The sequence below is a fragment of the Marmota monax genome, unplaced genomic scaffold (genome assembly GCF_021218885.2).
Source record: "Marmota monax isolate L192 unplaced genomic scaffold, Marmota_monax_Labrador192_F-V1.1 WCK01_AAM20220418_F8-fsc00028, whole genome shotgun sequence".
NCBI classification, from domain to species: domain Eukaryota; kingdom Metazoa; phylum Chordata; class Mammalia; order Rodentia; family Sciuridae; genus Marmota; species Marmota monax.
The window spans coordinates 1,932,562-1,956,185 of record NW_026694779.1 but is presented as its reverse complement, the minus strand read 5'-3'; the positions used below and the strand labels follow the sequence as shown (position 1 = coordinate 1,956,185).

Sequence of the window (23,624 nt, the reverse complement as noted above, 5' to 3'; positions counted from 1 at the left end):
GTCCTGAGGGTCTGGCCAATCCATTACTATTTTGGAAATGCTATTTCACCGGCAAGGAACACTCTTCCAAATAAAAATGTCTTTGCTGTCTTATTAGTGGTGGGAATAGACATAGGAGTTTTGTGTATCAGGCTTGTATTTTTCAATCAGTAGTTAAGTCTTCCTTGTACTCTTAACTGTAAAGACAAGTAGCAGATGCAGGGCTCCCGTTTCAGAGCCAGGCTGCTTCAGTTCAAAACTGGGTCTTGCCTCTACCAACTGCGTGTGTCTGGGCAAATTATCTGGATCTGTAAGCCTCAATTTTTTTTTATCTATAAAACAAGACTGATTATCATGCCTGGGTTTTGTTTGTTTGTTTGGCTATGATGGGGATGGAACCCAGGGCCTCGTATGTGCTAGGCAAGCACTCTACCGCTGGGCTACAGCCCTGGCCCTGTGGTACCTGCATATAGATAGGGTCACTATGAGAATGGAATGAGACAACACAGCAGCCCTTAAACTGCAGTTCACACAGAGGCTCAGGAGTCCATGAGAAATTTTTACTTGTGTTATTTCAGTGAAAAAATCTTTTAAAATCTGCTTAAAAGGCATATTCTGAATCACATGCCTAGAAAACCAACTTGTGCCATATGATTTCAGTGACTTTTTTTTTTTCTTCATCTAATTGGAGGACAGAAACAACCTAATATGAAATTGAGGCATCTGCACTAAGAAAGTCAAATTATGCAATTATGATCTATTCAGTGAAATATTTTACAAGAGTTTAAAAGATAAAAGTGGTGGGGGGTTGCAACAAAAGACCCAGGGCATCACAGGCGCACATTCAGCCAGGGATGCCTGCTAGCACAACAGAGAGCTGGCTGTGGGAGACTATCAACTGCGGTATCATGGCCAATTTTCATTGGCTATATTTAATTTATAATGCTTACACAGCTTCCCCAATCTGAAAAAAAAATCTCAAAATTTTTGAGCAACACAACTTGAAAATCCCACACCTGACCTTTTGTGACAGATGGCAATCACGTCCTGGACGTGCCTAGCACAATGGCACATGCCTGGGCTTGTGGTCCTAGGTACTGGAGAGGCTCACTTGAGCCCAGGAGTTCAAAACCAGCCTAGGCATTATGGTGAGAACCCATCTCAAAACAACAAAACCACAGGCACACTAAAAATATTACCATGAAATTACTTCTGCGTGCAAAGGATAGTGAAACATAGATGAATTTCATGTTTCAGCTTGGGTCCCATTCCCAGGATAGCTCATTAGATATAAGCAAATATTCCCAAATCTGAAATCCATTTGCTCCTAAGCATTTCAGATGAAGGATTCTCAACCTGTAAAGCTATAAAAGCACTAAGAGCATGAAGATTACGCCCTCTTCTTTGCTCATATAGATTTAAGTAACATCATAATAAAGATAGCCACACTGCAGTTATATAAGAGAATGTTCTCGTGCTTGGGAAATATATGGTGAAATATTTAGGAATAAAGAGGCAAGATATCTCCCACTTACTCTCTCACATTTCAGAAAAATCATATGCATATATATTATAGTACAGTGTGTATATAGTAGAAAGAAGAGTATGATAAAGGAAGTTGGGGGGGGGGGTAAACAATTGGTGAATCCCATTAAAGGCTGGGGTAGCCAAAGAATCAAGGCACCTCCCAACATAAAGGGGCTGCCCCTCCCTCTTGAGGGAGATCTAGAACTCCCCTAAGGGTATTATTAGAACAAGGACTCATCTGGAGAAGGGGTCTGACATCAGAATTGCATGGGAGGCTTTGTCAGAGCCCTAGAATACTCCACCTCAGGCTGGGGCTGTAGCTCAGCAGCAGAGCATTCGTCTAGCAAGGCCTGAGGCACTGGGTTCGATCTCAGCACCCATAAAAATAAACAAGTAAAATAAAGGCATGCTCTCTGTCTATAACTACTATATATCCATCTCTTCTGAGAAGCAACCCCACAGCAACCCTCTCAAGGACGAACCTGTATAGTAAGCCCCTCTGGAGTTTTAGAATACGAGGATAAAAATCACCCACAGAGGGGAGGTATCAATTTGGTCTCCAAACTATCAGAGTGAAGTCCTTTATGAACACTACAGGGCAGGGGACGCAGCTCTGGGGTCGAGCATTTGCCTGGCATGTGAGAGGTCCTGGGTTCCACCCCAGCCCCACATCCCAAGATGACAGAAGAAATAAAAACCCACAGAGGAGCTGGAAGAAAAAGAACCCAAAGGCTTCGCTACACCGCACTGATTTTAGATCTAACCTTTCTGATGTGTAACTTTACAAAACCAGGAGTCCCTGAAAGAAACAGACCAAAAGAACAGCTGTGTTCTCCTGGGCGCTCCTGATGCATCTGTCCCAGGCGCAAGGGGGGCGGGGTAGAGGACTTTCAGCCTGAAGCACAACAGGAGCCCATCAGGGCTCTTCCCCTTGCTATCAGCAAACCATTCTGCCCAGAACCGAGACTCCGTGCCTGGGTGGGACATCTCTTCCTAGAGCACTGGGAACATGGCATCCTGTCAGTCACCTTCACCCCTCCATTAGCAGCCCTTCCTCTCTGCTCTAAGTCTATACTGTTCCTAGCTTTGAGTCAATGCCCAAAAAAAAGGGTCACAGCTCCCTCCTGCACCCTGCAGTGTGTTGGGCTGCCACTGCTCCCGGGCTCCAGGGCACTGACCTCCCAGACCCCGACTGAGGAGACCTATCCCCTGCCTATCTGAACACTCTGGCTTGCTCTGTTTTCATGGTCAGATCTTCCCAGTACGGAAAATAGTGCAGCAAGGAGTAAATTTATCTCATGAAAGACAGATAAACAGAGTCATGTTTTTTCAGACTGTAGGTCTCAACTCATTAGTGGATCACAAGATCAATGTCATGATGCAAAAATTACCAAGTTGAAGCAGGAAGATCGAAAGCTCGAGGCCAGCCTCAGCAACTCACTGAGATACAACCTTGAGTTCCTAGGAATTCTTTACCTGGAAGGATGATGGTCATTTATGCATCATCTACTCTCCAGGAATCTCACCAAACAAGAGTTAGGGAGGTTCTGTGCGCATATGCACATGCAAAACGCACCTGCAGCTGTCTCATTGTGTCCTCTCAAGCCATTCTTGTGGCTCCAGCCAGCCTGAGCAGGCTTTTTCTGATCATCTGCATCTTCATGAGGCTGGATGAAAAAGCACTAACCCCTCCACTCAAGCCCTCAAGAACAAAGCTGCATTTTCTCACAATGATTTTATCTGCGAGCTGTGTTCAGTGCCTACAAACCTAGCTATTCAGGAGGCTGAGGCAGGAAGATTGCTTGAGCCCAGGAGTTTGAGGTCAGGTTGGGCAACAGAACAAGACTCCCTCACAAGTGGGGGAAAAAAGATTTTGATCTAAGGGAAGAAGTCAGCAGCTACAAGATCTTATCATCCAGAAGCTATATGAACAAATTACCTACCGAAAAATAAAAGTGCTGTATAAACATCACAAGAAGATGAGATTCTGGTGTTAATGACCCCACTAAGGTATTATTCTGCATATTGGTGTGAAATGCCCTGGTCTCTGTTTTGATCAATTTTTACTATTTAAATAAATAAAGCTGGAAAAAGTCAGGGACTTGCTAGCACCAGCATGAAGGATCACTGACAGATTCCTCCTGCACAGGGAATGAGAACAACCTGGAGATGGATTTTCATTCGGTACCTTCCAGGATCACTGTGCACGCTGATGAAATCAATGTCTCATGAGCAGTGAGATGATTATTTTAAGGAAATTTATTCCTTCTAGGCCACTCAGATAAGCAACGATTGAGTTACTTCAAAACTACCCTTTCATGATTTACCTTAGCTCTGCAGTGCACTGTTGGGGATTCTTTCTTTTATTCTCAGCTAGTAGACATTTTGAAGCCTTAAGGCCATCGGGTATTAGAGACTCAAGTCATAATGGGTACTGTTCACTTCAAAAGGCTAGAACAATGACATCCTCAAAAATGCCCAAGTTTTTCGGTCTCCAGGAGCCAAAGAAAAGTAAAGAGAATCATTTGGGGTCATTTAGATGCATTGAGAAGCTGATCTCAAGGAATAAAACATTTTTGTGTTCGTAATAAGACACCCAAATCAGATTACTAGACACAAGGCTCTTTGGAAGTGTTGGGGAGAATGTTAACGGCCCCTAAAGTTTAAGAGCAATTTATAACAAAAGCCAAAATAGAACGAATCTAGGACAGAGAAATCTGAGTCAGGTTCAACTTGTCCAGAGAAGTCAAAGAAATCTACTGGAAGACACTGAACCTCATGTTCAGATTTATAAATTATGTGAATTGGCACAAGCTTATACTATGGTATATTATTATTGGGTTTTTAGGGGGGGGTTTTTGGTTTTTTTCCTGGTATGGGGGATTGAACTCAGGGGCACTCGGCCACTGAGCCACATCCTCAGTCCTATTTTGTATTTTATTTACAGACAGAGTATCCCTGGTTGCTGAACTCGCAATCCTCCTGTCTCAGCCTCCCAAGGGATTACAGACGTGTGCCACTGTGCCCGGTATGATGATTGTATTAGAATTCTGAATTTGGGGGCTGGGATTGTGGCTCAGTGGTAGAGTGCTCGCCTAGCACGGCGGAACCCGGTTCGATCCTCAACACCACATAAAAGTAAATGCACTGTGTTGTGTCCATCTACACCCCTAAAAAATAAATTAAAAAAAAAAAAGAATTCTGAATTTGACAGTGGTGTACAGAACTTGACAGTAGAAAAAAATCCCCTTAAAGATGGGGCCCAGGGACAGCAATATGGCTCAGTGGTTGAGCACCTGCTTAGCATCCCCAAGACCCTGGGTTCCATCCCCATCACAAGAAAAAAAAAAACAATGTTGCCAACATGTTAAGAATAATAATTACATGGGGCTGGGGATGTGGCTCAAGCGGTAGCACGCTCGCCTGGCATGCGTGCAGCCCAGGTTCGATCCTCAGCACCACATACAAAGATGTTGTGTCCGCAGAAAACTAAGAAATAAATATTTAAAAAAAATTCTCTCTATTTAAAAAAAAAAAAAAGAATAATAATTACAGATATCAGTGACCTTTTTTTCCCTCTTTTTCCAGTGTCAAAAATGATCCCAAGGGCTGGGGTCGTGGCTCAGCGGTAGAGCACTCACCTAGCATGTGTGAAGCCTTGGGTTTGATCCTCAGCACCACATAAAAATAAATAAATAAAATAAAGGTATTGTGTCCACCTACAACTAAAAAATACAGATTAAAAAAAAAAATGATCCTGAAGAGCTGAAACCATGGACAGAGGGATTCCAGGAACTTGCCACTCCATTCCTGAACCAACTGAAGTCACCAGAGGTATAGGAAGAAGGTTCCAGAGGAAAGTCAACCCTCTGATTATTCTGGCTTTGCATGTGTATTTATCCGTATTCTGCGAAAACACCACTAGGCTGGGTAAAACTCAGTCTTCTCTCCCTTGTCAGTCTTTGTCATTTTCTCTGAAAATGGCTCTCCCACACAGACCTTCTCCTTCTCTATATACTCTAAAGATACAGCTTATGAACAATATGTTTATAAGCTCCAGGAGTGGAAGGACGGTACCTTCTTCATCTATATCATATATATATATTTTATATATATTTATATATTTATATATATATTTACATTTATATTTATATTTCAATCATCATTTACAGGCTATGTGCAATGGAACAATGCCTATAATCCCAGCAACTCAGGAGGCTGAGGTAGGAAGATGGCAAGTTTGAGGCTAACCTCATCAATTCACCGAGGCCCTCATTAACTTAGCAAGGTCCCATTTCAAAATAAAAAAACAAAGAGTTGGGAATGTGGTAAAGCTCAGTGGTAAAGGATCTTTGGGATCAATTCCCAATACAAAAAAAAAAATAAAAATAAAAAAGATCATTCATAGGATTGAAACAAAGTGATCCTGAAGCTGAACTTCAGGAGAGGAAACTGAAAAGGAAAAGAAAGGGGGGAGAGAAGAAAGTTTTTACTCCCCACACTCAAGGTTTTATACCAACAGACACCCTGAGGTCATTATTTCTATCTTTCACTTACATAAACAGTATCTTGCTTCACAGACCCTAACTACATTTGGACAAAATACTCTCCAAACTTCTAAATTAAGCATGTTAATGTTCAACAAAGTCTGTAAAGAACTATCCAAGTCAGTCACATGTATTGTGACCTCAGAGGCATAAAGAGGGTTTTTTGTTGCTGAGATAGATAATAGCCTTCAGCCACCTCTCCCTAGCTCAGTGTCCCTGGGAATGACACTTACATCCATGGGCTTCAATTTCTTGAGTAAGGGATAATTATACCTCACCAAGAGGCAGTTACAGCCTCCCAACAATCAAAGGCTAACTAGATGTGAATTATATAAGAGGCTAGAAAAAAATCCTTAATGACTACTTCAGCCAGTTATTACTCCAATGACAATCTTGTGTGACCAGTGATAATGGGGGATTGGGAGGGAGACACATCAATAATATTGAAGACTTAAAAAAAAAATTCCATCAGAAGATCAACAAGGAGTGGGGAGAGAAACCTAAAAGCTAAGGCTGGTACCGTACACACAACAGCTCATTTGATCTCACAACCCTTTGTAAGCATGTATTATTATTTCACATTAATACTGAGGAAACTGGGGCGTAGAAAGCAAGTCTAACAGCCAGTAACAGGGAAGTCTAACATTTCAAGCACATGTTCTTCACAGCCTGCTAGTCTGTTAACAACCCAACTAGAAAGTAGCTCATCTTTGAGACTGTATAATATGTAGCAGTTCAACCTTGAGTTTTTGGGGTTTTGTTCTTAATATTTTAGTGCTTAAGTCTGGAGATGCGGCTTGGGCTCAGTGCAGAGTGCTTGCCCACCATACACAGGACCTGGGTCCAATCCCCAGTATGGCAAAAAAAAAAAGAAGAAGAAGAAGAAGAAAAGTTTCTTAGCCAGACACAGTGGAGCACATCTATAATATCAGCGGTTTGGGAGGCTGAGGCAGGAGGATGGCAAGTTCAAAGCCAGCTTCAGCAACTAAGTGAGCAACTTAGAAAGACTTCTGTCTCTAAATAAATATTAAAAGGCCTAGGGACAAGGCTCAGTGGTTGAGTTCCCTTAGGTTCAATCTTGGTACCAAAAAAAAAAAAAGAATACTTGACCTGTAGCTCAGTGGTAGAGCACTTGCTTAGCACATGTGAGCCCTGAGTTCTAGTCCCCACAAGAGAAAAAAAAAAAAAGTTCTGATACTTGCAAATAAAAATAAGGATGCCAAGCTGGTATACTGAGGAAAACAACCAAAATCAACAGCATATAGTCACAAAGCCACATGGAGAAGCACATCATTTCAATATGACGCAAGAGACAAGAAGCATGGGTAAAAAATACTTGAAATAGATTTTTAAGGGGGAAAAAAAGATTCCTGACTTACGTTTTTCATCATCAGCATGGACCAGAGATGCTGCCCTGGACAACACATCCAACGGTGTCTCCATTCCTGGTTGAGCCTAAAAGGAAAATAGAGAGGTGAGGTGGGGGGAAATAATGAATTTAAACAGAACCCAAAAGACTTTTAGAATTCTAGTAGTTAGCAGGACTGGGAGTGTAGCTCAGAGAATGTACTTAGCATGAATGAGGCCCTGGGTTCCATCCCCATCAACAGAATAGGAAAAAATAAATAAAACTCTAGCAATCAATAAAGAACAGTTCCTCCAGTAAATACAAATCACTGTTCCAAGGATGAAATCCTTTCATCTGAAGAAACACAAAGGTCCGGTTCAGGAACAGAGAAAAGGGTTAAATTCCATGCTATCTACCAAGCTCAAGTTTGCCAACTCCAGGAAGCAGCTCATGTGAGTACTAAAAAGAGGAATATTGTGAACATTCATGCCCATGTTATTTGTCTTATAAATGTTTATGCACGTGTGTAACGTGTCTGTACAGACATAACCAACAATAAATAGCTTTCAGAACAAAGGCTCTCTGTGAACACAGCATTACTGCCGGCCTGTGATTTTTGTGGTGGTGGTGATGGTTAGCAGCGGTAGTTGTTGGTTTATTAGTTTCCCAGAAACGACTAAGATTGAACCATCTTGTTCTCTCACCTCCCTAGCTGAGGGGCTACTGTAGACCCTCTTGGGGCAGTAACCAGGGCGCCTGCATGACCACGCAGGTGTCGCTTCACATCTGCAGCATGTTCCTGAAAAGTGGTGTGAGAATCCCACTGGCTAATTAAATGGACTTAAATCTATTAGGATTTTTATTTTTCCTCATGATGTTGGAGACGGAACCCAGGGCCTTGTACAATCTAGGCAAGCACTCTACTTCAGAGCTATGTCTCCAGCCCAGGAATGTTTAATTTTAAATGTTACAATTTATAGTACATATTGTACTATCATCAATGCCTATCAATTTATGTAGCACCACGGATTTTATGTTTCTCTGCAGTGCTGTGGGTTGAGCCCAGGCCCTCAGTGGAATCCTTGTCTTGCATGCTAGGCAAGCAGTCTACCACTGAGTTACACCCCCAGCCCACAGCACTACGTTTTTTTTAATAAGACTGGATTTTTATATTTAACTCTGCTTCCTGCTAGGCATGGTGGCACATATCTGTAATCCCAGTGGCTCCAGAAGCTGAGGCAGGAGGATTTCAAGTTCAAAGCCAGCCTTAGCCACTTAGCATACAGACCTTGCCTCAAAATAAAACATTAGAAGGGTTGGAGATGCCGTTATCTAGAAAGCAAAAACTGCATAAGAGTTCAAGGTGGAGGAAACCCCTAGAAAACTAGATTGCTTTTGCCTAGCTTCCCTTTTCCAGATTATTTAAACACACGGTTATTAAGGAAACATACACATCCTATTAATTCAACAACTGAGGAAAAGCCATTCTTTACTGTACCCTTTGAAACTGCAAAGCATTTACTCAGTATTTTCAACATATCCTGACTATCTACTATGTCAGGACAGGTTACAGCATGTGACACCATGCTTTTCTATATAATCTTCATACTTGAGGCCTTCAAAGAAACACCAATCCTTCATCTTGCCGTGTGACCTCATTCAATAAACATGGACTACCTAAAGGAAGGACAAACAAACAAAGCCCAGTTGCCTTCAAAGAATGTTCCATCTGCAGAGCAGGTAGTATGTAAGAAACGTGATTCATGGCTGTGTTTTTTCAAAGCATTTTGTACTGCATGCTTATATTTGCTAAGAATAAAAATGTTTTCCTATGGTAAATTTGGGGAACCCTGCAGCAAATCAAGTTAAACAGCATATTTTCCTGCATGTGCCCTGTGCGGGAGACAAAGGCAGTGAAGCTGGTAGCTTTATGTACACAAAATCACTGTTTCACTGGCCCGTCTTTGAACCTAAAGTATCTCTTGGGGAACACTTAAGGCAATATTAGGCTGCGGCAAAATGTGCCAAGGGCCAAAACAGGACTGCAAACAAAGTCCTAGAGAAATACAGATGAATTCTGAAAGGCTTCGCAGAAGAAAGGGAACCACAGCTCAGCCTCTGAAGAATGAATACAGAAGTACAGGGTGACATCCCCAATCTAAAATCCAAAATGCTCCCAACTGATATCTTTTGAGCACCAACATAATGCCACCTGTGCAAATCTCCACACCTGATAATCATGTGATGGGTCACAGCCAAATGAAGGTGCACAAAAAATATTGTACAAAATGATCTTCAGACCATGTGCACAGCACAGTGAGGATGGGAAATAAGAGACAAGGGTGGGAATTTAGACTGGGACCACATTGGGGAAGGACAGCAGGTATTGATGGAATTTGGCTTTGATTTTATAGGTGTGAAGGATCTAATGAAATCTCTGAGCAGACAAATAACTTAATGACACAGTCTATGCAAATTGTTCTGAAAGCACTACACAGAACTGAGCAGAGCCCAAGAAGCTAAAAGCAGGTGGTTGGATACAAAAAGCAAGCTATAAAAGCAGGCATGCAGGAGGCAATGAGTACTTAACGGGGAGAATGAATGAAAGAAAACTGCAGAGGAGAAATAACTGATGGCTCTTGGCAGGTTTCCCACGGGAGAGGGATGTCAGAGAAGACGGAATGGACCTGTAATCCCAGCAACTCAGGAGGCTGAGGCAGGAGTATCATTAAGTTGCCTGGCCCTATCTCAAAATAAAAGGGGCTGGGGGTGTAGCGCAGTGGTAAAGCAACCCTGGATTCAGTCCCCAGTGCCAGGGTGTTGTGGGGGGAGGGGTCTTGTGATTCTGAGCAAAGAATTACTGATAAGCATTCTATTCCACAATATTGAAGTCCACAATTTCGTATGGGGAGCGGGGGGACCAGGGACTGAACTCATGGACACTCAACCACTGAGCCACATCCCCAGCCCTATTTTATACTTTATTTAGAGACAGGATCTCACTCAGTTGCTTAGCACCTCGCTTTTGCTAAGGCTGGCTTTGAACTCACAATCCTCCTGCCTCAGCCTCCCAAGCCTCTGGGATTACAGGCATGTACCACCACGCCTGGCTCACAGTTTCTTAAATAATTCTCCCTCAAGTCAAAGAATAATGCTTTCAAAATTCTAAACCCAAATGGACATATATACTAACATATGCCTTAAATGAGGCAAAATTATACACCAAAGCAAAATATCCAACCATAAATGCATCAAATGATACAAAGAAGTAGACCTAGAATTCTGGCATAAGAGATCAGATATTTAAGTTTACTCAGATACTCTGAAATCTAAACCCTCAAGCAACTTACATTCAAAGTAGGTAGGTAAGAGGTTAGTTATTTAAGGTTCATCCTCAAGATACCTGCCATCTACTTATCTATGAAGCATACCAGTTTTTAATTTTCCAATTAATTCTGGATTCAGAAAATTGTGTGGGAAAGGTTTTAAAAAAAAAGGTATGCCAGGCATGGTGGCCCACAACTATAATCCCAGAGACTTGGGAGGCTGGGGCAGGAGGACCATAAGTTTGAAGCCAGCCTTGGCAACTTAGTAAGGCCTTATCTCAAAGTTAAAAAAGAAAAAAAAAAAAGTGCTAGGGATGTGGCTTAATGGTAGAGCACCCTTGGGTTAAGTCCTCAGTACCAATATAAAAAAAAATTTCTTTTTAAAGAGAGAAATAGAAGATATGATCCCTGATTTCAAGATATGATGATCTTCTTCATGAAACTAAAGAGAGAGAGAGAGAGAGAGAGAGAATTTTAATATTTATTTTTTAGTTTTCGGCAGACACAACATCTTTGTTTCTATGTGGTGCTGAGGATCGAACCCGGGCCGCACGCATGCCAGGCGAGCGTGCTACCGCTTGAGCCACATCTCCAGCCCGATAGGCATATTTTAAAAGACAATAATAGGGACAGGGGGTGTGGCTCAGTGGTAAAGTACTTGCCTAGCATCAAGACAAGCGTTCAATCCCCAAGACCACAAAAAATAAGACAAAATGAAAGATACAATAAAAGACAAAGTATAATTTAAAACTAAAGTGTGTATTTTGTGATAAAGGAGAGATCAATGTTAGCCAAAGTGCTGCCCTTATGAACATCTAGTTTTCATTTGTCTAGGGCTGGGGGGGGGTAAGGGGGAGTATGTTCCAAAAAGCCATTTCACAGGTTTCCGTCCCCAGCTTCCCTCCTCCAGAATGACACTGTCTGTCCTCCATGTATTTCTGGGTTGCAAGGACCCTGTCTTATCCACAGGACAGTCACACTGGGTCAACGGTCTGAGGAAAGGCAGAGAGATAGGAATGAGCACCTGGGACAGGCAGCCTGAGCCCCGTCTGGTTAGAACTGAGCACTTAAGTGAGGAAGCGTGAGAAGCTGAGTCTGGGTGAGTGTGACAGTGGGTGAACGTGGGCAAGAGCTGGAGGCTGGCCAGGCAGGTGGTACACTTACCCTCAGGTCCTGAGCCTACCCGTGACAGGAAATTAATGCTACTTCTTTGGTTTAGAAGTTCTGCCTAGGAAGGTCTGACCTGAAGGGGTAAACTGAGGAGTTACTAGAGGCTTCTGTAGGAAGTAGGTATGAGATAAGGGCAGTAGCTGGTCCAATAACACAGGTGGGAGGTAAAGGTCAGGGACCAGGCATTATCTAGCCACAAAAGTACTAAGCAAATACAGGTGGAAGATAACAGCAATTTTACAAAAAAGGTCTTCTGAGTTTTACATGATGTACAATATTCACAGCTCAATAAAATATATTGACAATGTGGGCGTGGTGGGGCACTACGCCTGCAGCATTTGATGGAGGGTCACACTACATTGAGAAGCCAATCAGCATCACGGCTATTTATTTAAGAGTGTTATCTATGGACACCTGTTTGACATTGGGCTTAGCTACTTCCTAACTGTATGACTTTGGGAAGTGACTTTACCTCTGTGTGTCCGTTTTGTCATGTGTAAAATGGGGAAATCCCTACCTACTCTCTCAGAGTGCTCTAAGAAGTGAGGAGACTTTCTAGGTATTAAAATAACTTTTGTTGAAACAAAAATATACACCTAGTATGTTAAATAGATTGCAAAGGACGATAAATGTACTGGAAAAAAACACGAGGCATTGACCACTGCTGCAGATACAGAAGTCTGGAAAGATTTCCCTGAAGAGATGAATGCAGGGGAAGACCCAAAACGATAAGAGGTATTGTTTTAGTCAGCTTTTTCACCGCTGTGACCGAAAGACCTAATAAGAACAACTTTAGGGGAGAAAAAGTTTATTTAAGGGCTCACAGTTTTAGAGGTCGCAGTCCACACCCAGCCAGCTCCATTCCCTGGGGCTCAAGGCGAGGCAGAACGTGATGGTGAAGAGTGGTGGAAGAAAGCGGCTCACAGGATGACCAGGAAACAGCGAGACAGACTCTACTCACCAGATACAACATATACAACCCGGGCTGGGGCTGGGGCTCAACAGTAGCATACTTGCCTGGCATGTGTGAGGCAGTGTGTTCAATTCTAAGCTCCGCATATAAATAAATAAATGTCTATCAACAACTAAAAAAATATTTTAAATATATATATATATATATAATCCAAAAGCACACCCTACCTGTCTTTGGTTACCACTCAGTTAATCCCCATCAGGGGATTAATCTACTCACTGTGTTAAGGCACTCAGAACCCAATCATTTCACTTCTCAATGTTCTTGCCTTGTCTCACACATGAACTTTTGGGGGACATCTAATATCTAAACTATAACAGGTATCAGCCAAGAAGATAGAAGAAAGAGTGTAAGAAGGGTACAATAATACTGAAGTTTTACTAAAGTGGTGAAAAGCCCTTCAACGGTCTGACTGGTTCAAGCACAGGAGCAATGTGACATGTCTGGTTTATTACATCCTTCACGAACCACAAATTATCCTTGACCTTTTGCAAAAGATTATGCAGTGTCTGCAAGGTAGACCTAAGGATATCCCAATAACATCATTTTCTTTATGTGCTTTTTTTTTTTTTTTGGTAGTTGTAGATGGACAGCATGCCTTTATTTGTTTATTTTCATGTGGTGCTGAGGATCGAACCCAGTGCCTCACACATGCAAGGCAAACACTCTACCACCGAGCTACAACCCCACCAGCCCTCTGTGCTGTTTTTTGTTATAATTTAGCGATAACCAAAAATAGGATACCTTGACTTGTGAACACCAAGAATATAACAGTATGAAAGAGAAACAAACATGATTCTAGAAAAAGACAGGAAGTGCCCAGTGGCAGTGCTCCTCTGTATTGCAAACCCATTTCTGGGTTCACCTTTATTCAAACACGATCATAACTCACCATGAATACAACATGCACTGTCTACCGTGTGTACTTAGGCAATGGTCATACATTTTGACTTACCAGCCCACTAAGACTGTCTGATCCCCCAGATAATACGCTCCTCCAAAAGCTTAAGGTTGAGACTTAGGGAAGAAGAGGTAGCAATTCTAAAGCTACTAAAATTTAGATGTAGTCAGCACTAATACTAAGGTCAGCTATAAATTTGTACACCATTACTTTGGTGTTCTATAAAGAACTGTGGCCATTTTGGTCAATGAGGGGATAAGAGTGCCTGTCTTAAAACAAAAATTATGGAGTGCATTAGATTATATTTTTTCAAGCAACGGAACAGAATTTCAATATACATGATGGAAGTTTTCCACAAAGATTTCTAAGATGGAAGTTACAGCAGTAGGCATGCCTCGGGCCGTGGGTCCCCAGTAACAGCGGCCACTTGCTGTGCTAATTCAGCAAGGAGTGTGAGAATATAAAGCAACTTCTCTGGCTAGAGTTGGACACCAGTGGAGGAGGGGATGGGAGGAATTCCACTCAAACTACCAGATGTTCCTGTCCCACTGTCACTTGGCCAAATGTAAGAAACACAATGGTATCAATCGCTCTTCTGAGTCACCTGATGGTCTCTCCAACTTCCAGAAGCATGCTATTAAACAGCCCTAATTCCTGGTGGCCCTGCTACATCACCAGTCCAGACTCCATTCCCCTCCCCATCAGGACACTCCTTGGGCGACCCAACTTGCCCTTGGGCTAATACCTTCAATGGTATAAACCATCATACCATGAAACAGGGTGAATGGCCCTTTTGGCTGACAAGAATTGAGGCCTCCACTAAATAGCTTCTATTTCTATTAAACACTCTGTTTAGATATTACAGATAAACAAAGGCAAAATCCTTGCCCCTGAGCAACTAACACCCAATGTGGACCACACCGTGGTGGACTTGGTTGGCCAACAGCCTCAGCGAGAAGGTAACTAAAATGAAAACAAAGACCAAACTGTCACCAGATTTTGGTGGTCACAGGCGAGCATGGCTCTTGTAGCTTTAACATCCTCCCATTTCTTCCCCAAAGTGTGTCCAAATGATATTCCACCAACTTCCCGTGACATTCTTCCTATTCACATGCAACTCTCATGGTTTTATGTACTCTCCCCCACCTTTGTTGGTACTGGGGATTGAACCCAGGGCACTTAAACCATTGAGCCACATTCTCAGTCCTCTCTGCTCTTCTTGCTAAAAATGTCTCATCTGTTATTTCTCTTCTCACGCTTTACCATCTGTTAAATAAATATAGCCAGGATGCCGCATCAGAAATCCTCTGTGAGCCCCACTATAATACTTTCACCTACTCAATCAACAATTAACCACCGAATGCCTATTTCATTCCAGGTTTTGGGGTTGATGTCTGACATTAGCTGTATGGAAACTGAACCTCTCTTGGTCTTAGGTTCCTTAAAGTAAATAATAACAACACTGCCTAACCCTCCTACCATCACAAACCTGTCCTGCGGATTAAATGACACAATTTGAGCTGTGTTATAAATCAAGGTAAGACACAGATCTGTCACCCTACCTCTACCAACACCACACACATGTGTAGCGCATACTTTTTCAAAACACACATAACTGACCTCACTGGATTCTCACAAGCTGTGAGTTAGACCAAATGGACAAAGAACACTGTTCTTATTGTGCTCCAGATGAAAAACCAAGGTGCCAAGAACATAAGTGACTTCCTCAAGAAGCTAAGACTAGAATTTAAGCCTCTGACCCACAATACAATGCTATTCTTCCTACACCTTGTTTTCAGATTTTTATTTTAAATACATTTTCATCGGTACATAAAACCATAAAAACTGAACAAATCTATGGTGCACCATTTGATGTTCTGATATAAAACTGTGCAATGTTTAAATGAGGGTAAATTTATCTCTCTCATTTTTTCATTTCTTTATCATGAAAACATCCAAAATCCTTTCATCTAATTTTTTGAAATATATAGTACATTATTGTTACCTAAGTTCACCCTACTGTGAAAATCAGAATTTCCTGCTCCCAGCTAATGGTAACTGAGTACCCACTGGTTAACATTTCCTTACCCTTCTCTCCCCCACCTTTACTCCCCCCCCCCTTGTTGGTACTGGGGATTGAACCCAGGGCACTTAAACCACTGAGCCACATTCTCAGTCCTTTTTGGTTTTTTTATTTTGAGGCAGGGTCTCACTAAGTTGCTGAGGCTGGCTTAGAACTTGCAATCCTGCTTCAGCTTCCCAAATCGCTGGGATTACAGGTGTGCGCCAATGCACCCAGCTCTACTTTTATTACTGTTTTTAAGTAAAAATCAGCATGATTAGTTTGAATCATGTACAGTTTTTGGAAACAAGTGCAATTTTTTGAAGTTATCTAAGAAAGCCTTCCCTCAGTTACCAAGACTTCCAGACCTGTGCTATTCCCTGTACCTTGAGATGTATATCAAGCAATAACGTGAAGGCTTCTACAGCGGGCACAGGGGAAACAAGCTCTCTCTTCTCTGGAACATGATAACCCTGCCATATTTTTTTTTCATTTAATTACAGGCAGGCATGGGGCCACAGCAATAGTAACCAAAGCAGGAAAGAAAAGTAGCTGATGGAGAGATGAGGATGAATGACCACACCACTGACCACAAATGTCAGAGCCCTCAGGATCCCTGGGGCTGCAGCAAAGGCAGAATCAAGTCAAAGCTCAAAGAATTCAGGCTCCGAGGACAGGCTCTGTGTAAGGAAGAAGGGTGATGTCTGCTTAGTCACACTCAAGAAAACCTGTTGTTGGATGACAGTTCAAAGCTGCACCTGGGTACTTGGAATTCCACAACTCTAAATCATATGACACCTTCTAAAGAGAAGCCAGCCCTTATTCACACTACTCTATGGGCACACCACCGAAAAGAGCGTCCACAGACAGATCTGTGACTGTTTCAGCTTTCCTCACCAGAGCATGTTCTGAGCATGAATAATCGACCCATGTGGCCATAATTTGAAGCACCAGGGACAATGCCCCAAGGACTTAGCCAACTTCTGCTTACACCCAACTCCTTACGTCTACTCATAACCATTCCCAAAATTCACCAGGCTAAATGTTTAAAATATGAATAATATACCTACGTGTTCTGTTATTTCCAGAGAATTAAAAAATATATATGTGTGTATGCTTAAAATCAAGCTTCTTTCGGGTGCTTGCCAACCTCCTGCATAAGCCCCCAAACAAGAGCCAGGTCTGTTGGCAATGAACCTCACGTTGTCCTAGAAAATGAAAGAAGCTAGTAACTCGGTACAGGTATATCCCCTCCCCATAAAGCCTCTGCAGATGGACAGGTTAGGGGGACATCAATCTCTGACACTCCAACAGAGGGCCCCTTAGATATTAGGAACAGGTAACCTTAGGCCCCAGGGTGTCAACTTAGCTCTGGCCACTCATCACCTCAACAGAGAGCCAGACCTCAGTGGGCTTGGGCTGAATAAAGGGACACCATTCTAGATGGGAAGGCCAAATGAACACTTAACTCAATCGCTTGAGGTTTTCTGAGGCTATGTAGTGGCCCCAGGCTCGATTTCACCCAGTCCTTGGGCGTCCTCAGCCCTGTGGAAAGGTAGGGATGTGATATTTAGTCATCAATGACACTAGCACCAGGAGCTGGCAGGCAGTGCCACCATGCAATGGCCGAGATCCTCAGTTACTTCCATGCAGTTTGCTACTAATTTGCTACAAGTACACTGACTATGAGAGCTGACCATGTGCCAGGCAAGGGCCATCTATGCGGCTTAAAGTTGCAAAACCAAACTTACAGCACATTTCATAACCCTGAAGCAAGGCTGCCTGATGCTGGCATAACTTTTTACTACTGGCTTTAGTTCATCAATCTCCCTGAGGTGTCCCTGGAAAATCCCTGAACTGCAGGCCCACAATGACACGGCTATGTCTAATGCTAACAATACAACTCCAAGTCTAGACTTCTGGAGCAGACTACCACTCCCCATCATTGTTGCACATTATTGTCAGCCCAGATTAAAAATGAACTATGCTTTGCTCTCAATATTTAGGTTACTAGAAATCTACCTTTTCATTTTTAAGACCTCAGTCTTATAGAGTATTGCATATGAAATAAACAATTCTTTGGCATTTGTAGCTTACTCTGGATATGCTTCATTCTTACATTTATTCTACTTAGATACTTTAAATTTCCTATTCACAAGTGCTGAGGGGCCACATATTCTAAGGGACCTATTATGCTCAAGAATAAGAGTGACAGCTGAACGCAGTGGCTCACACCTGTAATCCCAACCAATCCAGAGGCTGAGGCAGGAGGACCTCAAATTCCAAGTCAGCCTAGGCAATTCAGTGAGGCCCTCAGCAATTTAGCGAGATCCTGTCTCAAAAAATAAAAAACGACTGGAGATGTAACTTGGTGGTAAACTGCCCCCCCCCCCCCGAGTCAATCCCCAGGACACCCCTCAACAAACTTTAATTAACCTATCAACAAAGACAGTTAATTCTCATTATTCACTGTAATTATATTCCATAAAGTCTGCCCAGAAGTGTGGAAAAAACAGTGGCATGGCAGGGGAAATTGGCCTGGGATTAAAATTTTGCCAAAGTGAAACAACAAATTAAAGCGTTTACATCATTTCCATGAATTAGGTTCCTTTGAGTCTCTACTCAGACTTTTTGTTGTACTGGGGATTGAACCCAGGGATACTCTACTACTGAACTACAGCCCCAGCCCTTTTCTATTTTGGGCCCCTGTCTAGGGCCCCAACAAATTGCCCAGGCTGGCCTCAAGCTTGCAATTTTCCTGTCTCAAGCCTCCCAAGTAGCTAGGATTACAGTCTACACCACCATACCCAGTTTATCACCTTTTTTCTTTGTATTTCTGTTCAGAGATTCTTTACTGAATATCTATTGTTGATTCAATAATGCTAAGCCCACAGACAACAGCCTTGTAACTATCTAATGCCTGAACCCCACAGGAATTTTCTCTATCAGGACTATTAAACCCCTCTTGGCTCTAGACAGCACTTCAGCACCACATTTGGAGGCAATTTTTAACAAAATCCCCAACCATAAAGCACAAAAATGCCAAAAAATAAGATGGTGCTAAGGAGTCCCCCAAAGCACACTTGTTTATATGTATGTAATTTGAGAGCTGAAGAAGGCGGCAAAATATTGCTTTTTTTCCACCTCAGCTGGGAACACGTGCATCAGTGAACTCAAATTTTTTCCTCACCATATACTTGCTCCCCAATGTCCAACAAAGCACTGCAAGTACTGCTTTCGGGGTTTCAAACACATTTTTGCGAGTAGGCAAATTCATAAATATGAATCAGCTGTATCTGATTATCAGGCCTGGGGCATGAGACACAGAAAGTACATTCTATACTGTTTCCCAGATACTATGATATTTTTTTTTTCCTGGTTTCAACATCTCCTGTTCTCTTTCCTCTTCTACCTTGGCAGTTTGTACCATCAAGATTTGGCAACTTAGTTTCCTAGATTTTTGTTTGTTTTGCAGTACTAGGGATTGAACCCAGGCTTCACAAATGCTAGGCAAAGACTGAATTACATTCCCATCCCTATTATATTTTGAGACAGGGTCTTGGCTGAATTGCTCAGGCGGGCCTCAAATTTTTAACTCTCCTGCCTCAGCCTCCTGAATAGCTGGAATTTCAGGCATGCACCACTGGACCCAACTCTTTTTTAATGTAGATGGGTCCTATTGGTAAGAGGCTGATTAGCAATATTTGCTTTAATTTGCTTTACTCTTCTATTAAACCCACAGAGACTTCATTAACTTTAGAATATATCTTAACAAAAGTTCTACACACACACAATTTCCTCCTCCACCAGGTTCTCATACCTACAACAGCTTTTCTCACTCAGACATTAAACAGATGACTGGATGTTAATACACCATGCCATGTCATAATTTACTAAGTTTTTCTGTGCTTCATTCAACTTGCAACTGTTCATATTATATTGTCACATTCAAAGTTGCAAGATGACTTTTACTTATTATTTTTACTCTAAATATTAAGTGAACTAAAAGTTGCATAGCAAGGCTATCCAGAAGAGACACACAGAAGAGACACAAAAGTAACATCTTCCTCTGGATCTGTCTAGCCATCACCAGAGGTAGGAGGTAACAACATATAATAATATGAACTCCAATAAGGAGTTAAAAGGAAGTTGACATTACAGAACATTTAAAAGTGAAGATTTTAGCTTCCTAATTACAGCTGCACAGACTGTTAAAATCTTAACGTCATAGCTCTACGTCAGTCAAGGGAAGTGGCAACAACTGTGTTTATGAAGTTCTTTCCAATCTTCAAAGGCTTTTATAAATAACCTAACACAAAATACTTTAAAGCACATTATTCCCTGTAATTCCTGAAACTGTGTGATGTTCTGGAACAGACAGTATCACCCTCTTACAGAGGTAAACAAAATGCAAAGGTTAAGTATGAGTAACTTTTTCTGGTCCAAAAACCTTCCTGATATAGCTAGGGGACTTGAACTCAAGTCTCTGGAGTAAGAAGCTAGAGCTGTTGTTACTACAACATTCACAGTTTTTGAATGCAGACCATGGTTATTTATAGCAGAATTGTCTTCTTAATTGTATTGTGTTTTGATCAACAACAACAAAAAAATTAGTTTGCATTCCCTTCCAAGTGGAAAAGCAAAGGCAGGCTGCCCAGAAGTGTGAAAAAACAGTGGCATGGCAGGGGAAATCGGCCTGGGATTAAAATTTTGCCAAAGTGAAACAACAAATTAAAGGGTTTACATCATTTCCATGGGGTGGGGGACTTTTCAGCCAGATGCAAGAGGAACTACACAAGACCAAAAAAAAAAAAAATTAAGAAAGAAAGAAAGACCTTAGAAAACTGTCTTGGGTATAAGAAACTTCTAAGGAAAGTGTTTGTAAATCCATTATTTAAATTCAGAACATGGAGATTTAGAAATAATAAATAACTTCTCCCATGACCACACCATGGGGGCTGGGGATGTGGCCCTGTGGTAGCGTGTTGCCTAGCATGCATGAAGCCTTGGGTTCCATCTCCAGGATCATTTAAAAAAAAAAAAAAAATCACTCCATTGGTTCCCACTTAATGCTGCCCCCCAAAAAGAGATCTCTTCCAAACTTCCTACTCTACCCTTCTGGCAGTCATGCCAGTCTCCTCCTTAGCTGCAGTGGGAAACAATGAGCCTCAAGGCCGTGGGCTTTAAAACACTAGGGCAAAGAGTCAAAGTTTGGTACGCAAAACTGACCTTCAAATCTTAACACGCAAATTGACGTTTATCGTATTTTGTCTTTGTTCCAAATGAGTCTCCTTCTTGGTCAAGGTAGCCTTGGGTTTAGGAAAAAGATTCTAAAACCCTACAAAGTGGGTTAGTAGAGGGGCAAGCAGCGCAGATAAAACTGCAAGAGCCGCCTCCACTTCCCCCCACACCCCCGCACCAGGCTGCTGGTTCCCATTAACCACAGAGAAGGAAATACAACTAGCAACATACAGCACCGATGATCAAAGTGAAACCGATTTTTTTAATCATCTAGCTTAAACAGATGACTACATGCCAGTAAAGCGCATAAAGACTAACTTAACAGCCCCAGCAAGTACTGTCATCCTAACCTGAGACAAGTAAATGTCTCAGTGTGATTAATCAAAGGAGACTACCGAAAACAAAAAAAGAAAAAGACCTTTGCTTTTCGGCGAGGCCTGCACACAGTGCAGGAACAGTGTGCAGTTTTGTTTGGGGAAAGAGGCGGGAAGTGTAGTAAGAGGAAAGAGCCTGGTCCCTGCTACCCGTCTTCTGCCCCTTCCCTCAGACCCGCGTCGCAGCCCTGGCTCGAGGCGGGCCGGGACCCAGCGGATGCAGGGTGCGGGGCCTCAAACGTCGGCCCGGTGCCTACGACTCCCTCCACGAGCTGAATCTCCCGCTCCCGAAGCACAGTCGCTCCCATCCCCAACGTTAGCCTCGCACGCTGTCCTGTGAGGACAAGCCGCCCCCTCCCCTCAAGGAAGGCATCCCCGTCCCGCTCCAGGTCAACCCACTCCTAAGGTCCCCTGCAGGCCAGCCCTCACCCGGCTCGGGGCCCGCCCGGTTCTAGCTCACTCACCACCGGGCGGCTCCAGGCTCGCCCGCCTCGGGCCGGCCGGGCCCCGCAGGGGGCGGCTAGGGACAGAGGCGGGGCCGCCAGGCGCGCGGGGAGCACTCCGGGGGCGCGCGGACGCACAGGCGCGCTCGCGCCCGCGCTCCCGCACCGGCTGTCGTTTAAGCACACGCAGACGCGGGCCGCGCGCGCCGGGCCGGCTCCGCGGCGGACCCGAGCGTGAGGAATCCCTGGAATGAGGCGCCGCCCGCCTTCTCCCGAGTTCCGCTGGGCCGCCCAGGCCACGCCCAGGCCACGCCTCCACCACGAGCAGGTGGGGGCCGAGCCCAGGTGAGTCCGTGGGGAGGCGGGGCCAGGGCCCCGAGCTGCCCGTGAAGCTCGTTCCCCTCCCCCGCACGCCGCGCGCGGGGCGTCAGCTCGCACCTACCCAGCTACTGCAGGCGCGCTCAGGTGGAGAATATTAGCTGGGGGCCTGGTGCTCCCAGCATGGGCCCCTCCGAGTAGGCGCTTGCAAATAAGGGCACGTGGGCACAGCCCACACAGTGTGCTCCCCGTGGGAACACACACCTTCAGTGCACAAACACAAACGAACATTTGGTGCGTGCCCAGGTTCCTGCCGCTCAGGGCCAGGCACGTTCGCACACGCTTCCCATAGGTTCCCGCACCCGGCGGACACAGCACCGCAGTCCAGTCGTACTCCGTGGCCCCTAGTCTTGCTGCCCCTTACCCGCCACTCAGCCAGCCCAGTTGAGCGCAATCGAATCAGACCTGCGGCACCCACGCTGCCTTTTGCTGCGACCCGGTGTCGCTCCCAGCCTCACTCTCTGCAACCCAAGGGCGTAGCAACCCTGCAGCGCCTGGGTCGGCGTCCACACCCGAGCACACCGGCGCGCACAGCTGCCTCCCGCCTCCCGAGCTCCACGCTCCACGGGGCGCCACCCTGGGCTACTCCTGGGCTCTGCCTCTCGTTACTCACCCACACCCAAGCCACACTGCCGGGACAGGCAGACGGCTCCACGTACCTGAAGGTACAGGTCGCACTTGCTTTGGAAGTCTGCGCTCAGGTGCCACCTGGAATCAGAAGAGCCGCTGCGGTTCAGGGCGCTCGGACGCGGCTCGGTTTCCTCCCATTACAGCATTTTACACTCCGCCACTCCACAGCGCGCACACACCCGCGCGCGCTCACACACTCACACACACACACACACACACACACACACACACACACACACACTCAACCCAGGCGCTCAGAGGCGTCTCTCGTCCCCCGCCCCCTCTCCTAGAGGAGGAAGTCCTAGTAAATCAAAACTGTGGAAGGGAGGGAGCCCAGTGGCGAAGGAGGGAGGTCGGAGTAGAAAGAGTCCCCTCGCCAGCTCGCACACCAGTGTTTGCTGTGTTTGGCAAACTCCTGGAGTCCACGACCCGGCCTGCTCTGAAATGGGCCCGGGGAGGGGCGGGGAGGAGGAGGTGAACGTTTCTAATTGGCGCAGGTTCTTATTACAGCGGCAGCGTCGACATGTGACCACGAAAAGAAAAGGCCTGTCTTTAATTTTTTCCTGTCATTCTCTGGAGATTTGCTGGTGACGGGGAGGGGAGGGGAGGCCTGACATCCCCCCCATCCCAGGCCGCCCTTGCCCCCCATTGTTTTTCTCATACTGCCACAATTAAGAAAACATTTGCTTAACATATTCAGCCGCTAACTTCATAAAATAAATAGT

At 44.1% G+C, this 23,624-nt stretch overlaps 1 protein-coding gene across 2 annotated transcripts in view; it reads right to left on the bottom strand.

The window, feature by feature from the left end:
• The window catches only part of Vgll4 (vestigial like family member 4), a 137,515-nt gene extending 114,198 nt beyond the window's left edge, over positions 1-23,317 (bottom strand). The window contains exons 1-2 of one of the 2 annotated variants that reach the window (XM_046425739.2): positions 22,929-23,317; positions 7,433-7,508 (exon numbers count right to left, since the gene is read on the bottom strand). In XM_046425739.2, coding sequence (XP_046281695.1) covers positions 7,433-7,496 — 64 coding nt within the window. In that variant the 5' untranslated portion in view covers positions 7,497-7,508; positions 22,929-23,317. Of the gene's footprint in view, positions 1-7,432; positions 7,509-21,912; positions 22,014-22,928 lie in introns of those variants that run through there. The other variant, XM_046425740.2, reaches the window with a different exon arrangement.
• Positions 23,318-23,624: the final 307 nt, after the last annotated feature.